Source organism: Natator depressus, chromosome 24 (assembly GCF_965152275.1).
Source record: "Natator depressus isolate rNatDep1 chromosome 24, rNatDep2.hap1, whole genome shotgun sequence".
NCBI classification, from domain to species: domain Eukaryota; kingdom Metazoa; phylum Chordata; order Testudines; family Cheloniidae; genus Natator; species Natator depressus.
This window is the reverse complement of record NC_134257.1, coordinates 10789739-10805985: the sequence shown is the minus strand read 5'-3', so window position 1 is coordinate 10805985 and position 16247 is coordinate 10789739. Positions and strand designations below refer to the sequence as shown.

The 16247-nt window shown below is 58.2% G+C and overlaps 1 protein-coding gene across 2 annotated transcripts; it reads left to right on the top strand.

The window, feature by feature from the left end:
* The first annotated feature begins 3487 nt into the window (after positions 1-3487).
* On the top strand, positions 3488-15356 carry LOC141977122 (palmitoyltransferase ZDHHC3-like). Of its 2 annotated transcripts, none has more exons than XM_074938442.1 (9): positions 3488-3653; positions 5222-5310; positions 7453-7526; positions 8917-9029; positions 9891-9952; positions 10926-11046; positions 11769-11841; positions 12206-12335; positions 12685-15356. In XM_074938442.1, the coding sequence occupies exons 1-9, from the start codon at positions 3517-3519 to the stop codon at positions 12774-12776; spliced, it is 891 nt and encodes a 296-aa protein (XP_074794543.1). In that variant the 5' UTR covers positions 3488-3516; the 3' UTR covers positions 12777-15356. The 2 variants fall into 2 exon arrangements, with proteins under 2 accessions (XP_074794543.1, XP_074794545.1); XM_074938444.1 differs by having other exon boundaries at positions 3515-3649.
* The last annotated feature ends 891 nt before the right edge of the window (positions 15357-16247 follow it).

Here is a 16247-nt window from a genome sequence, read left to right as displayed (position 1 = left end):
CACTATCAGGCCTTCATTCTGCTCAGGAAAGGTGTCCTGAACAGCACAGGGCAGAGAGAAGGAATGAGATCATCTTTAATTGTAATTTATTGAAATTGTGTCAGACCAGAATGGATACCTGTGCAATATTACTAAGGCTCTTCTACCGAGGGGAACATTCAGGGAAGTTCAGAGGAGTGCTCCACTGCTTTGCTCTTTCTCTTTGAACTTAAAACATCAAATGGGGGATACACCTGGACTCTACAAGGCTTTAAAAGTGTTCAACACAGGTCAAAGGCCTGAAGATTAATTGTGTTCGGGAGGAAGGACTCCCGCACTCTTCTATGGCTTCCTTGACTGCCACTGTCAAAACTAAGGCCACGTTACTTAGAACAAAAGCATCCACACAAGGGTTTAAGGCATTGTAGCTTATGTGCATTCACTTCATATCTTTAGTTCCACACTGTCTAGACAAGCCCTTCATAAGGGAAAGGAACAAGGGAAATTGAGGAGGGAAAAGTCTCTGTCAATTCCTTTTGTTGAAAATGTTTTAACTGGTTTTCCAGGACACCCACACAAACTGGGGGCTGCAGACATTCAGATGCAAATTTATCTGCTGGCAAAGGAGCAGTGTTATCAAACAGTCAGCGTGCGAGAGTTGTCAAGCTATGTATAATAATGGTTAATTTAACATCTGAGTCAGCAGTAAAGTCTGTGTCCTCAGTGCTAAGAAAATGTGTGTTTTTACCATGTTTTACCATGGGGTAACTAACACACATTACCCATCCCACTGTAAAAACAGAGCAAAGACAACGCTTTTCTCTCTCACCAATAGAAGTTGATCCAATAAAAGCTACTCACTGCCTTACCCACCTTCTCTCTCTGGTGAAGACAAGGCACTTTCATTTAACCAAAAGGCAAACTAAGTGAGGTCAGCACTATGTCCCCAGTGACACTAGCACAGTAGGTGCCAACTTATGCCAAAATCGCAGGCCAATTCACTTACGTATTAGCATAGATCAAAATGATTGTTCTACGTTTAAGAGTGTATTTGGTATTTAAATGACATGAAAACTAACGGGATGTTACATGTAGTGTTTTCACTTATCTGTATCCTGTTATAATGTAGTAGCAAACATTTACATTCTGTATACCCCTGTAACTAAATAACCCATCAACCAAGAAAGAAGCCTTGTGGAATGCAAATGAAGAACTTTAGCAGGCAAGTGCTAACTTGTGCTCATTTGAAGGTAAGTGGTCATTGTGTGTGATAATCAGAGATCGAACTCTCCTCTCTCTCCACCAATCAAAGAAAGAGCCCACATGGGTGGTGACCCTGTCAGCTTGTTTTCTGTGAGAAGAAGCTATAAGTGTGAATTCAGGGAAAGATCCTGCATTTCTGGACTGTTTGCACTCTTAAATGGCAAAATAACTGAACAAGAAGATGGAGATCCCCAGAGTTATTCTGGGTAGCCCTGAGAGACTTTTGGGAAACTGGCAAATTACTACATATCTGCTACCATTTGGAATTATAGACAGTGATGCACCTGTACATATATTTTACCTGTTTTAACCTCTCATTAACTCTCATTTTTTTTCTTAGCTAATAAACCTTTTGATAGTTTACTATAGAATTGGCTATGAGCATTGTCTTTGATGTAAGATCTAGAACGCAATTTGACCTGGGTGACTGGCCTCTTGGGATCGGGCCCACAACCTGGAATATTTGTGATTTTTGGTATAAGTGACCATTTATCAAAGTCCAGTTTGTCTTGGCCAGAAATGGCCAGATAGATGGGACGGGAGAGTCTAAGGTGACTGTCTGTGACTCCATATTAAGCCTGTTAGATATGAACTCCTGGATCACTGTGTTACTGGCTTGGTGAAATCTATTTCTAGAACATACACCCACTAGTTTGGGGTGTCTGCCCTGCTTTTGACAGTCTGCCCCAAGGTAGGCCCATGGACATGAGCCACTCCAGACAGAGTGACATCCCCCCACCCAGTCAATGCAAAGGAGTAACGGGATAATTTATCTGAAAAAATCCTTGATTTTGGCAGCACAGAACAGTAAACTTGTAAGAATGAATACTATCACTGAAAGGTATCATAACAAAATATGTAGCATACATAAAAGGCTATGAAATTAAAATACGCAGTTAGAAATATAAACAACTCAGTAGAAAAATCAACATTTATGTGTGCAACAAGTAATAAAGCATAAAGGAATGTTATAGGAATGTACAGTTGTTTTAGGTATGTGGATTCTTCGGGTGAGGTAACAGCAAAAGTACAAAGCTCAGAAACAAAAAGGAAAATTTTAAAAATCCCAAATTTATTTATTTTAATTTCATGACTTTTGGGTGTCTAACTCATGATTTTTGAATTGTTGTGGGTGTCAATCTATCGTGGGGTTGTACACTTGCATTTAGTAAAAACTACAGTAGAAAGTCGCCTTTGAGAAGGATTTCATACAAGATAGTACAATGCCCTGAAGGCCAGATTTTTAAAAGGTATTTAGGCAACCAGTGGGATTTTCAAAAGCATCTAGGTGCTTTCAACATTTAATAATCAGGCCTGTGGTGAATACTTGGAAACCAAGTTTTACACAGGAGTGGAGACATATGAAAAAGAACTAGGGCGTTGGCCAGTTGACAAAGGCAATCCTCATTGCCCGATCGAAGGAAACTGAAGTTTTGACACCAAACCAGAAAAATCGCTCTACTAGCAACTATTAATATTTGACATGACTAACTGATACCTTGAATAGCAAATTAACAGCCCAATGACAGCCAGCTGCACCCTGGTAACGAAGGTCAATGCCCTGCTCAGAGCCATAAAAACACTCTCTGCAGTAAATAATTGCAAGGAGTGACTCTCCATGCGCAGCGCATCACTGCGGCCCAGGCCTGGCACCACCGAGGGCCGAGCCGTGACCGGCTGCAGGCTGGGTGCAGGCACCGGCACCCAGGGGCCATTTGAAGTGCGGGCCACGCTCATTTCGGGGGCTGCGTAAAGTGGTTCCCTGCATCCAGTCTGCGGGGGCAGCTCAGCGCCGGGCCCCAGGGCACCAGCCGGAGGGAGGAGCCGCCAGGTCTGGGCCCTGCGACGCCCGGGGGGCCCGCGCCGCACGGCCCAGGGAGGCGGGGGCTGCGCTGCACTGTCCTGCCCCTCCCCCTCTTTTTGCACCCACTGCAGGCGGCTCCCCCCGCCTGGGGTTACTGTCACCCCATCTGCCCCCCCAGTCGCCTTGCCACCGTCGCAGCGCATCGCCCCCCCCGGTCTGACCCCCGTGCCCTCAGCCCCTCTCGGAGCCCCCCCGCCCCCGGCGGGGATCCAATTCCCGCGTCTCCATGGAAACGGTACACAGGCAGCCCCCCCCTTCCGCGTCCCTGCCCTCCGCCATGACATCCGTGAAGGCGTTGGCTGCGATTGGGCGAGAGGAGGGCGGGGGCGGCGCCTGGCCGTGCCCCGCCCCAGCCGGCGGAGCCGCGGCTGCTGCTGCCCGCCCGCTGTGTCCGGGCCCCGGCGGCGGCCATGGGGGTAGCGGGGCCGGGCCGCTGCGGGCGGGACCCGTGCGGGGCGCTCTGCCTGCTGCTCACCTACTTGAGCGTGGCCTACGCCGACTACGTCATCCTCACCCACATCCTGCTGCAGCCGGGCTTCCGGGGCAGGTAGCGGGGCCCGGGCCGGGGCGGAGTCCGGGGCGGGGGCGGGGCCAGGTAGTTGGGGGCGGGGTCAGAGTGGGGGTGGGGCAGGATGGCTTTGCGGTGCCCCTCTGGGATGTACCCTCCTCCCTATGGCTCTGCGGGTGAGTCACTCCCCTGCAGCTCTGCTCTGGGGTGCTGGGTCCCTGGGATGCCCCCCTGCCAGGGGTCACTAGGCCCCCGACACCTGGCTGCACTGCTCCCAGGCAGGGCGAGGGACAGAGGCGCTGCCAGAGCCACTCCCAGTTCCGCGAGCTGGCGTCTAATGGACGGGGTGCGTTCCTGGGTCACAGACGGGGACTGAGGCTCAGAGAGATGGAAGCGACTCCCCGAAGGTCACATGGGACATCTGGCAGAGTCGGGGATTGAACCCAGCTCCCCTGAGCACCTGCCCCAGTCCCTGTCCCTGGATCAGCATCGTTCTGAGTTTGGTTTGTCTGGCTAGTGCTGTCCCTGCCACGTGTGTTCTCCCTCCGTTGCCCCTGCAGGGGCCAGAACCACTACAGGCCAGGAGCCACAGCCTGGAACTGCCAGCTCCCTTCCTTCCCTCTTCAGAACCCCGGGGCTGACCCCGGCTCCCCCCAGACTAGGTCGGCAACATGCAGCTGTCACTTCTGCACCACTGGAGGGTGCAGAAGCTTCCCCAGCCCTGACTCAGCTGCATCTCAGGTGTCACTGGTCGTCCAGGGACCAGCAGTCAGGCTGAGCAGGGTTTAGACATGTCACAGAAGAGCTTGCAGCCACCTTTGACTTTCCAGCAGCAGGGCCTGGGGTCTGAGCTCTAGTGCAGACCAGGGGTGTCTCCCACCCAGGCCATGTGGGCTAAATGAGCAGTGAGGGATTCACCAAACAACAGGGGAGGAATCTCTAGCTGCTCAGAACATGGTTCCCTTTCTAGTGACTGTTCCCCCTGCCTGGTAACTTGGCCTGGGGCATGTGGTGCCGATTACAGCTCTAGGACTGGGCTTAGTGCACACGTAATGTGATCCCCAGCTGCTGTCGGAGTATCCAGTGTGACCCGGCTGGAAGAGTTCCCTAGCTGGTGGAATAGACAGATCTGGGAGATGCCAGCTGACCCGTTTCTGCTGAGCTGTCTCCAGTCCTCAGGGAGCTGTGAGGAGGCTTTGCCTGGTGCCAGCCCCCACCCTCGGTGATTGCACAGGCTGATAAATCTGCCATTTCGGTTCCTCCATCTCTGCCAGTCCCCCCTCGCCCCTGGGGTTTACACCCTTCCCTAGACTCTTCTCATACTTCTACCCCCTTCACTGCCGTTCCCCAGACTGCTCTGCACGTAGCTCTTCAGACCTGCCCTCGTGCGCAGGGTTAGGAGCACTTTCTGGATAATCTCGATTCGTTTCCATGTATATTTAGTATTTTTAACTTACTGCCAAGGCAGCCAGAATAAAGGCCTCGCACACTGGAGTTGTGTGACCGCAGACGCCGATGTTCGTAACGGAGTCTAAAATAGCCCTGGGGAGCCTGTTCCTGGGCTCGGTGTCTGACAGGTTTGGTTCTCCTTGTTCCCTTTACGCCAGCCTCTGGTGTCCGTTCCATGCCGTGATGTTTAACCTCATTGTCCTTCTGTTGCTGGCCTGTCACACACGAGCTGTCTTTGCTGATCCAGGTAAGCACCCACCATCGGCTGTTCCTCTGCCCACGCTGGGGAGGCATCAGTGGCCTAGTGGCTCAGGCAGAGACCTGGGAAGTGAGAACTGAGGTCCTTCCCTGGTCCTGTTGCTGCCCTGCCGCACGGTCCCTGCCCCATGCTGCGTCTCTCTCTTGAGAGGGTGGGAATGGAAATGGAAATGATACTGCCCCTATTTGTAGAGGGGTCTGGGCTCTCTGGCTGAAACGCTCGATGAGAAGGTCCTGCCCCTTCCTGCAGGGCCGTCTCTGTCTTCTCTCACTAGACCCGCAAGTGTCCTTTGAGTCTAGCCTGGCTGGGCTGGCTTTGCAGTGGCAGAGAGGCATGATGATGACAGGCGGCTCCCGCCCCCCACCTGCATGCCTGTGTCAGAAGTGGGTAGGGGATGGTGCAGTTGGGATTATGTTCACTTACCTGTGTGCCCCCCAAGAGTCACTCTGGGGATGTCAGAGGGCTGCTTGATTCACTCTCTCTCTGAGCCCCTTGTAGGATCCAGATGGTAAGCAGCAGGTGGAAAGAACCTAGGTCCAGCAGAGGAGGGGACTAGGGGCCAGGACTCCTGGGTTCTGTCCCTGGCCATAGGAGGGGAATAGGGTGTCATGGATGTACAGGGGGTTCGATGCCCTAGTCTTTACATTGCCTCTCTTGGGAGTGTTCCTGTTATTTGCTAGGCCCTGGTTTAGCTTTATTCAAGGATGAATCATGTGGCCCTTGACTGCAAGCCTGGGCCTCTGGGCTACAGCCCCCCTGTTTCTTACAGTGGCTTCCCAGCGAGTCCAGATGAGTTCAGACTCCTGTTAGTGCCTTTAGCCCTTCACGGGTGACGCAACCAGCAGGTGCCTTCAGTGACGCAGGGCAGTGTTGTCATAGCAAGCGGCAGGTGTTCATCACCTGTAGTACAGGATTGAAGTGTGCAGGTTCGAATGGGAAAGCCAAGCTTCAGTCGAAGTCCATCTTAGCAGTCGTCTGCCCTTTTCCTGGAGCCTCTGGATTTCCATCTCTGTGTCTCGGTCGCACTCTGGCCCTGTGTTGTCTGTCCCTGTGCATGAGCCTAGTCTCCTGGCATCTGCTGTGTCTGTCCCCATCGCTGGCCCGCTGTGCTCACAGGTTCCACTGCCTCAGATCCTGGGTGGTAACTGTTACTGTCCGGTCCTCGAGGCACCTGTTTTCTCTCCAAGGCCTTCCCTGTGCATGTGGGCACATCCACACCAGCCCAGACCGGTCCCGTGCCTGTGTGACATCCAGCCAGCCTCTCTTATTCCTCTGTCCCGGGGGAGAAATTAACCCCTTCAGCCCCAGAGGGGAGTAATACAAAATGAGTGGGGAAACTGAGTCATGCTGCTTGTTCATAAACATACTACAAACATTCCCCTATTTTGCACCTCTGCTTTAGTTTTTGGAGTGGGAGCCTGGTAGACTCCAGGTTTCTGCCCTCTGTGCGGGCTGGGCTGCTGGATGCTGGAGATTTGCTGCTTTTGCAGTGACCCCAGGCCATTTTGTCACAGGTGGAATCATGTGAACTTGTCAGTGCCATCTGGTAGCGAGTGGCATCTTGCACGGCTTTGGGGTGGTCAGGGGTAGCATGGTGGTGTGTCCCTGGCACGCGATTCTGGAGCTAAGACTCCCTGACTTAGCCCCCTCTGTGACAGGGAACCCTAGAGCCATGGGTCTGACGTGGGGTCGGATGTGGGACTATCTCCCGTGGCGAGGTGATGTGTAGCCATCCCTGGGAGGGGGAACTGGAATTCACCCACCTGCTGCTTGGCGTCCTGGTCCCTTCAGAGGCTCTGGAAATGGGGAGTGAACAGAGCGTCTTAGAGACCCTACGCGCCTCGCCTGGCATCAGCCAGCTCTGGGCACGTGCAGTAAGGGAAGAGCTGCGGCCACTGGGCGCTTTCCCTCTCAGATCCCTACGTACAACTCAATGCTTATGACAAGGCTGCTCCCCCTTGTTCCCATCTCTCCAGCTTCCCCACAGCCTCCCCAGCCCAGGCAATGGCTCCAGGGCGACCTGGGGACCTGAGAGCCATGCATGCAGGGTGTCGCGCGGTGCCGTGGCCCATCTGTGCCCTGGTTGCCGCTGGAGCCCCCTCATTGTCTCCTGTTCTGGTTCCTTCCCAGGCATGGTCCCGCTGCCCGATACCGCTATCGACTTCTCTGACCTGCGCGGCAACACGCCTCACAAGAACGAGCGGGTGAGTGGTGCACGGAGCTCAGTGCACTAGCGCAGGAGGGGGCAGGGCTAGCCACTGCCAGGGATAGTGAACCCAGCAGCTTAGGGAGCCTCAGGATTAGGTGCATGGATCAGCGTAGTAGCATTGGGATGGGATTAAAGTGTGACGGCTGCTGGGCCTCACACAGCTGGGCGTAACTCACTGTCCAGCTGGTGCGAGGGGCTCCAGGAGAGACGCCTTCTGGGACAGGCTGCGTAGCTGGGTCGGTTAGGGAGTTATGAGCGGAGGTTTGCTCTGGAGATGGGTGCGAGGGGAGACGGCCCGTTGGCCTGTGCTGCAGCAGCAGTTCTGCTCTCCGATGACCCCGTCTCTCCCTGTGGCTGGAGACAGTCTGAGCCTGGGGTAGCAGGAGACTCGCCCTACGTGTTCAGCTGCCCCTAAGCACCTCGGCAGCTGGTCACGCCCCCCACGCAAGGCAAAGATGCTGAGCTGGCAGGAGTGCAGGTGGTCAGGTTACAGCCTAGGAATGGCAGAATCCCGGCATGACTGCACAGCCCCCCCATCCCCGTGTGCTGGGCTGGCAGCCAAGCCCCCCCACCCAATGCAATGGCTGAGCCACAAGGGTTGCTCCCTGCTGGGTCAGCCAGCGCAGGAGTCAGTCTCAAACCTTCCAGCAGACCCCGCGTTCCCTTTGCAGCGGTGCCGGCTCTGGCTGGCTGTGGAGAACCCCCCAGGGCTGATGCAGCTGTTCTGGGAAGTGGAGCTTTGTGTCTTGTCAGGGGAGATGGCAGGGGAGCTCACAGGCTGGCAAATGCCAGGGCTCGGCATGCAGCGATCCCAGTGACTCTGCCAACAGCACTTGCTGTGCATGGGCCCAAAACTCCCCAGTAGAGAGACTTGCCCGGGGAGGGCTCCAGGATGCTGTTGACAGGCCTGATGGTCAGTTCCCTGCCAAGCTGGGACTGGTCCCTAAGTCCCTGCCCCAGGGCTTTAGTTTGTCCAGCTCTGAGCATCTCAGGGGCTTCTCCCGTGTTCCTCTCCAGCCTGCACAGCCCTGTTACCTTGCTCAAAGGTGCCTCCTAGTCGCAAAAACCCAGAGTATTTCCAGCCTGTATGGACCTGCTTGGGGAGGGAGCCAGACTCCGTCTTCTGCTTTTATATGCAAAATCCAAGGGCTTATCGAAGTGCTGGGGCTGTCTAGGCTCCCTCCCCTCCCCAGCTCCACCTGTCACTGCCTGCCCCATGGCTCCTGCTGCTCCAGTGCTGGACTCCCCAGACTGCTCTGATGCCCATCGCTGCTGGCCCGCCTGTCCTCCTGGCCCCTTGCATTACCTCTGCCAGTGCCTGCTCCGGCGGGTCTCCAGGATCCCAGGGAGGGCTGCAGCTAAGAGTTCTCTTCTCTGCTCCCCAGAGCAATGAGGACTGGACGGTGTGTAACCGCTGTGAGACGTACCGCCCGCCACGGGCGCACCACTGCCGCATCTGCCACCGCTGCGTCCGCCGCATGGATCACCACTGCCCCTGGTGAGGTGCCTGCAGCTCAGTTTGGGGGCCTGGTAACAGCTCTGACCCATGAGAGCTGCAGGGAGGAGAGGGGGGGCACGTGCAGAGACCCTGGCTCCCCCTGTGGGCCCTGCCATGGCTGTTGGGCTTGTTGCTGCAGAGCAAACCTGCCGTGGCCGCGGTCTGTGCAGTGCAGCCCCCTTCACCCCCTTCTTCTCCCCCCACCTGCAGCTGCACCTTCTGCTTCCCTGCCCCCCGGGTGAGGTGTCCCCTGTGCTGGGGGCGATGCTCCGAGGTGGGGGCGTGCATAGGCCCTCGCAGATGGAAGCAGAGCTCTGGGATCTCTCCAGGGATACGCTGTTCTGGAGGGGCCTGCGAATCCCAGTTCTGTCCCCAGTGCAGTGGCACCTGCCAGAGTCCTCTCTGGCCACATCACTGAGCTGGGGAGGGCTGGGCGCCACCTCGAGGCTGCTGGCAGTGGCACTGGGGACGTGATGGGGGAGGCAATGCCTCAGGGTAGCACTAGGGGGAGCTGTGTTCCTGCTGGAGGAGTGCTCGGGCTTGTTCAAATCCTTGGGTGCCCTTTGGGAGAAAGGTGTTAACCCCAGGGTCCCGGGCCTGCTTCAGCTCAGTGGGTGTCCCTGAACTTCCCCGGGGGTGTGGGATTCTCCATTGCCTGCCCTGTTGCTGTGAGCTGCCCTCCCCCAAGAAAGGGCTGCCTGTCCCTGGCAGGTGGAACCGACCCTCCAAAGGGGCTTTGCTTTGCTGTCCTTGGGTGCAGGTGCCGGGGAGGGTCAGGGACAGGGCACCTGGTGCCTGATGCCAGCCATTGCAGGTGATGCCATTCTGCTGACCCTGACCAGACATGTGCTCTCTCTGTAGGATCAACAACTGCGTTGGCGAGTTAAACCAGAAATACTTCATCCAGTTCCTCTTCTACACTGGTATGTGACTGCCCAGCGGTGGGGAGCCGGCTGTAGGGAGCTCTGATGCGGGCCTGGGGATGCAGCAGCAGGTGGTGCTGCAGCTCACAGCACCAGCATAGAGCTGTGCCCTCCCCAGCCGTGGGTCCCTGGCTGCTGCCATCCTGCCAGCCCCCTGCTGTTCTTCTGTCCCTCACTAGAAGGAGCTCTGGCCCCACAGCCCTGCACCGTAGGAAGCTGGCCAGCTGGAGTGAGCGTCTCCCTGGCGCCTCCTACAGACCTTCCGCAGCAACGGCCAAGGGCAGCCTGGGCGGGAGGACCCAGGAAGCCCAGCTTGTAGCTGGGTGTGGGGGGATGCTCTGGCTGGCGTGAGCTGGCAGTGCTACATGCCCCAGCTCCCTGTGTAGCCCCTGTTCCATCCCCTGCCTGCCAGCCCCTGCCCCCCTCTGCTTTGCTCCCTGCATGACCCCTAACCCCTGCCCCCTTCTGCTCTGCTCTCTGTGGGACACCCCATAGCCACCGCCTGCCCCCTCTCTGCTCTGCTCTGCTCCCTGTATGACCCCCCAGCCCCTGCCATGCTCTGCTCCGCTCCCTGTGTGACCCCACACCAGCCCCGTAGCCACTGCCTGCACTCCCTCGGCTCCACTCCCTGCTCCCCCTTGACGTCTCCATGTGTAGAAGCTGAAAGGACCCTGGGGACGGGGGGCTTGGCTGTCCCACCCGGGGTGAGCGTGGGAGTGGGGTGGTCAGGAGTGAAGCAGTTAATGGTGGGCGGCTGGGCCCTGGGCAGCCCTCGCAGGGCAGGTGGGGTGAGATCAAAGGGCATTAACTGGGGCTGTGACTCCGGAACTCGGCTCTGCCGCAGCCGGCACCTGCCCTTTCCCCGAGGCTGCCTCCTGGTCAGGTTCTCTGGCCTTAGCCTGGGTGGGGGATTCTGAGCCCGGCCCAAGCCCAGGGCCAGGGTGCTTGTCTCTGACCTGTGGCTCTGTCTCAGGGCTGGCTAGTCTCTATGCCATGGGGCTGGTGTTAACCATGTGGCTGTGGCCGGTAGACAGGAGCTTCCCTGGGAAGATGGAAGGTGTGGCTGGAGGCTTCTCTAACAACCACGTCCAGATGTAAGTGTGCAGGGGTCACAGCCAGATTCCCCCCGTCCCTGGCTGCTGGGTGCAGGCAGATCCCAGCAAGGGGAGGAGAGGTCCTAGAGGCAGGACACCTGGGTTCCATTTCAGCCCTGCTCCCTGTGGGTGACACTGAGTTCCTGCCCCATAGAGCTGTGGGGGAGGGAGTGGCCCTGAGTCCCCGCATGAGGTGCTAGAGGAACCGGGTGTTGTACCATGCCCATAGCCAGCTGGAGGTTCAGGCTGTCACTGCTGCGTGCCAGGGCCCTCTGGGACTCTGCAGCCACAGGGCTTCTCTGTCTCCTGCCCCCAGAGCCTCTTCCCCGACACAGAGGTCAACTCTCCAGTGGCTGATTTCAGAGTAACAGCCGTGTTAGTCTGTATTCGTAAAAAGAAAAAAGAAAAGGAGTACTTGTGGCACCTTAGAGACTAACCAGTTTATTTGAGCATGAGCTTTCGTGAGCTACAGCTCACTTCATCGGATGCATAGTGAAGTGAGCTGTAGCTCACGAAAGCTCATGCTCATATAAACTGGTTAGTCTCTAAGGTGCCACAAGTACTCCTTTTCTTTTTTCTTTTTTCTCCAGTGGCTGTCATCAGTACAGGGCCTATGACATGCGGGTGGGTGGTTCTGGGCCAGAATCCTCAGTAGCAAGACCTGAGCCTGCCCTTGGGAATGCCTGAGCAAGCTGGGCCCTGACTGCTCCCTTCCCCCCTAGGGCTCACTGCATCGTCCTGCTGGTGGAGTCCATCCTCTTCGGGGTCTTCGTTACCGTCATCTTCTATGACCAGGTTAGTCTTCAAAGGGCACCACAACAGGTGGCTTCATGCCTCATCCCCCGCAGCACCCCCTGCTGGGAGAGTCTAGCTGGGAGCTCCCCCCACAGCCAGTGCCCATACCCCACACCCTACAGCGCCCCCTGCTGGGAGATTCTAGCCCTGGAGTAGCTGGGAGCTCCCCACAGCCAGCGCCCCTATACAGCGTCCTCTGCTGGGAGAGGCCAGGGCTGGAGTAGCCAGGAGCTCCCTCCACAACCAGCGCCCTGCCCTACTCCCCACAGCGCCCCCTGTTGAGAGAGGAGTGTAGCTGTAAATCCACGCACCTCTCTCCCTGGGAGGGCTGAGCAGTGCGTCAGGCTCCCCTCTTGTTTCTCAGGTGGTCTCTATCATCACGGACGAGACTCCGATCGAGCAGCTGCGGAACCGGCTGCTGAAGGAGGCACGCCGGGAGGTGGCTCACACCCGGAAGCCGAAGATCGCACTGCTGCGGGAGGTGTTTGGACGGGGTATGTGACCTGGGCAGGTGGAGGGTGGGCTGGGGTTCCTCTGGGGCGGGGGGGGGGGGCAGTTACTGAGGCTGCCCTGAGGGCTTGTACTTCCTGGGGAATTTAGACTGGTGTGAGCCAAGGTGTGACCATAACCTAGATCCCAGGCTGATCCCCCACCAGGACATTTGTACCCAATCGAGTGCCCCCCAAGGGTGACACCAGGGTAACTATACCTGAACAGCCTGTGTGGGCTAGAGCAGGTCCCGGGGCCGAGCCTGTCTGGGCCAGGCCGTGCTGTGATGCCTCTGGGCTCCCTGCCCACACTGATCTCCTCTCCCCTCCCCTACTCTCTCCTCTTCTCTTCCAGGCTTTGTGATCTGCTGGTTTTTCCCGTGTAACTGCAGCCCCCCATCAGGCGGGGCCCCTGCCTACAGCTACCTGCCCAGCTACGACGTGTGACCTCCATAGCACCTCTGCAGATGCTTCCTCTCCTGCCTCGGGGAGGGGACTTATACTGCTGGTGGCTTTGCAGAACTTGCCACCAAACGGCTCATTTAGGCCTGCCCTGCTGCTCCCCAGTGGCAGCCTGGGGCCAGGGTGCGGCTGCAGTGCCCGGCTCTGCTGGGTCTGCCGTGTCCAGCACTACGACTCCTCCTGGGACATGGTGCCCCTGCGAAGCTGAGATTGTGAGCAGTGGAGGGGCACTCTCCAGCCCTCTGTGACATACTCCCTGAAGCGCCTGGCTGCCCAGGGGGTCCCGGCTCCTGGGGCATGGAGAGCGGTCACTTAGGCAAGGTGGGCCCCATGCATGACCTTTCTCCTGGATCAGTGTTAGCGCCGGGGGGCTGCCCCCCAAGGTTGCAGTCTGACACCCCCCCCTCACCACAACTACATCTGGATCCTAGCCCCCTCCCTGTGTCCGCCTCCCTGGAGCTGGGCACCCTGCCCCCAGCTGCCAGCAACTCACTGCCCGGGGATGGAGCCGGTTATTCTGTGCTCCTGGCCAGGGAGGGATGGCACCCCTTGTACATAGCCATATGTGGCATTACCAGCGCGCTCGGCTCTGGGCACCTGGGGGGTGTGTGTGTGTGTGTGTGTGTGTCTGTGTCTGTCAGTTTGCGGTAGCTGAATTCGCTCATGCCCAGGGAAATCGGAGCTCCTGTTCTTGGCCCTGGCAGCAGCCTCTGCTGACTCGGAGCCCCTCCACGCTGTCCCCAGGGGGATGGACCGCTCCATATCGTGGGGGTGGGGGATATGCACTGGCACCCCTCTCTGGTGGTTCCCTCCATCCCAGCGGGCAGTGTTACTATTTATTAGGTGTATTACGGTAGTGCCTAGGAGCCCCAATCCTGGATAGGACCCCTGGTGCCAGGGGCTGTACAAACACAGAACAGAAAGATGGTCTCTGCCCCAAGGAGTTCACAGTCTGAGACAAGAGATGGTGCAGACAGATGGGGGAGGCAGCAGCTAGAGCACTGGACTGGGGGATCTGCGGAAGGTCACTTCCCTTTTGTGCCTCAGTTTCCTCATCTGTAAAATGGGCATAATGATAGCACCTCCCGTTGTAAAGCATGTGGAGATCTGCTGATGAGAATTGCTAGACAAGAGCAAGGTGGTGTGATAAGGACTGAGGCAGGGCAGCGGGACGGGCAATGCTCTCTGCATGCGAGCAGCATAACCCAAGTGTTTTCTGCAGGCATCACCCCAAAGGGGGTATGAAGGAGGATGAAGAGGGCGCGGTGCGGATGTGTATAGGGAGCTGCACCAAGGGGCTTGCTTGAAAATGGAGCAAGTGGGCTCTGGAGGCTGGCAGCACGGGCTGAGAGGCGGGAGTGACTCCACATCTCCATAGCGTATGGGAGATGCCAGGTGGGTGGGGACAGGCTGGGAAGGGAAGAAGAGCCGCTTCTGTCTGCAGTGCTGGAGAAGGGGGTGCCAGGAAAGGGTGCCCAGCGCAGTGACGTGACTCCTCTCGAGGGAGCTGGCATTGCCGTTCCCCACAGGATGTTTGTGCTGCAGTGGCTGGGCCTGGTCTCCTCCCCTGAGGCTGCCTAGGGCAAGCGAGAGCAGGGTTCTTGCCTGCGGGATGCCATGGACCAAGTGGGGAGCCAGCCACATGCCCAGAGGAGCTATGCTGTGCGGCACAGCCCTGGAGCCGCCTCCCCCTTCCCTGGCCAACAGAGTGGTTCCTGGCTGACTGTGCCTAGTGCCAGGGGTGTCGGAGTCTCTGCTGGCCGGGGCTGATGTCTGAGCCCAGGAGCTGGCTGCATGCTGCCCTGTGTGTCTGGCCCGGTGTCCTGTATGCGAGGCCCCAGCATGGCTACTGTATCCCAAGGGCCTGGCCTGGCCTCCCCTCTTCCTGGGGGTCTCTTTGACACTGTTGTGTGGCATACAGGGTGCCAGGGAGCAGAGGTCCTGCTGCCCTGGCAGTTGCTGGGGGCTGTTGCTGCCGCCCCTCAGTGGCGGCTCTGCCCATGGCCCTGCGGGCGATGAGGCTTTTCCAGGGGGTGCCCGTCTGCCCTGCTGCCTCGGTCTCCACTCCAGACTGCCCCGCCCAGTGGCACAGGCTGGGCTCAGGGCAGGGAGTTAGGGCCCTGCTGGGGGAAGGAAGGTCCCTGGCAAGATGTGGGCAGGCCAGCCTGGCACTCAGGTGAGGGCAGGGCCTGTGGTGAAGCTTTGCCCAGCTCCCAGCTGTACCCCCAGGCTGGCCTGGCTTTCCCCAGAGCCCACCTCCTGGTGGGGCGCTGATGACTCTCCTCAGGCCCTGAGCGCCGGGAGCTGCGGGCTGGGTGCACTTGGGCACCGTTGCTGGGGGCTTAGCGTGCGGTGACCTGCGCTGGCATAACCGGCCCAGCCCCTGCTCCCCACAGGGCTGGAGTGGGGAGCCAGGGCCCTGCAGTGGGGGTGGTTGGTGGCGTAGCCTCTCTCCTGGCTGACCCACCAGCTCCCTCAGCATGTTAGCGGGACACTGCCGGGTTCTGACAGCCCTTTGGCCTGACTCCTGCAAGCTGTGAATAAACCCTGCCTGGGAACTGCTCAAGATGGCTGAGACTCCGTCTGCCTTGTGTACTGACTGGGAACGGGTTGCCTGTGTGCTGCGTGCTGTACGTCCCTGAACTCGGCCCCACCCCCCGTACCTCGCCCTGTCTGGGCTGTCCTTGTGCTCGGTGCTGTACGTCCCTGAACCTGGCCCCTTCATTCCCTCTGCTGGGTGCATTGATCACTCCAATATGCCAGCTGCAGTGCTCAGCCCTTGGGAGCCCTCAGGCTCCAACCAGAGAACCCCATGCCAGGTGCTGGCTGTGCGTGATGCCATATACAGGGGCGGGAGGATGGCAGCGCATCTCCCTGTGTGCCTGGGATTCTGCCCCAGCAGCCTGTGCTCCCCGGGGCTATGCTTTGAGCACTCTGGCCCTGTGTGTGCCCAGCTTTGCGGGGGAGGGGCTGTAATCCATGCCTCCAGGTCCCCAGCCTTCCTGCTCACACCTGGCAAAGGGTCCAGCTGGGGACCTGGCCTCTGCCTGTATTGTCGGGCCAGGGCTGGGCTGGGAACTGTCCCCTCACCCAGCACATCTCTGAGGGGTGCAGGGACCTCCCCAGGGACACCTAGTGCAGGTGGCTGAGCGGGCAGCAGAAGCCTGGGGTCAGGTGAGCTGTGCCCCAGCTGGGATCCCAGAGCTGTGTCCTGCCAGGAGGAGAGCAGGCTGTTTGCTGCTGTCCATGTGAGTGTGTCCCAAATGGGCCCGTGCCCCTATTGCAGCATTGCCCCCCTCTGCTGACCCCCACAGGGAACTGTGACTCCCCCCGCCCCGGATGTGTGGTGGTGGTGGGCTCCCTCTAAATGCAGAGGGGATACACCCTGTCCCCCACTGCAGCTGAGCTGCCTTTAGTGCTGGTAAAGAGGAGGGCAGAGGGGTGCCATGCTGGGTG

Bases quoted from the DNA above. Each gene is read 5' to 3' on its own strand.
- LOC141977122 (XM_074938442.1), top strand. From the start codon at position 3,517: ATGGGGGTAGCGGGGCCGGGCCGCTGCGGGCGGGACCCGTGCGGGGCG. The intron at 9,030-9,890 runs GTGAGGTGCCTG...CTCTCTCTGTAG, and splicing joins ATGGATCACCACTGCCCCTG to GATCAACAACTGCGTTGGCG. The intron at 11,842-12,205 runs GTTAGTCTTCAA...CTTGTTTCTCAG, and splicing joins CCGTCATCTTCTATGACCAG to GTGGTCTCTATCATCACGGA.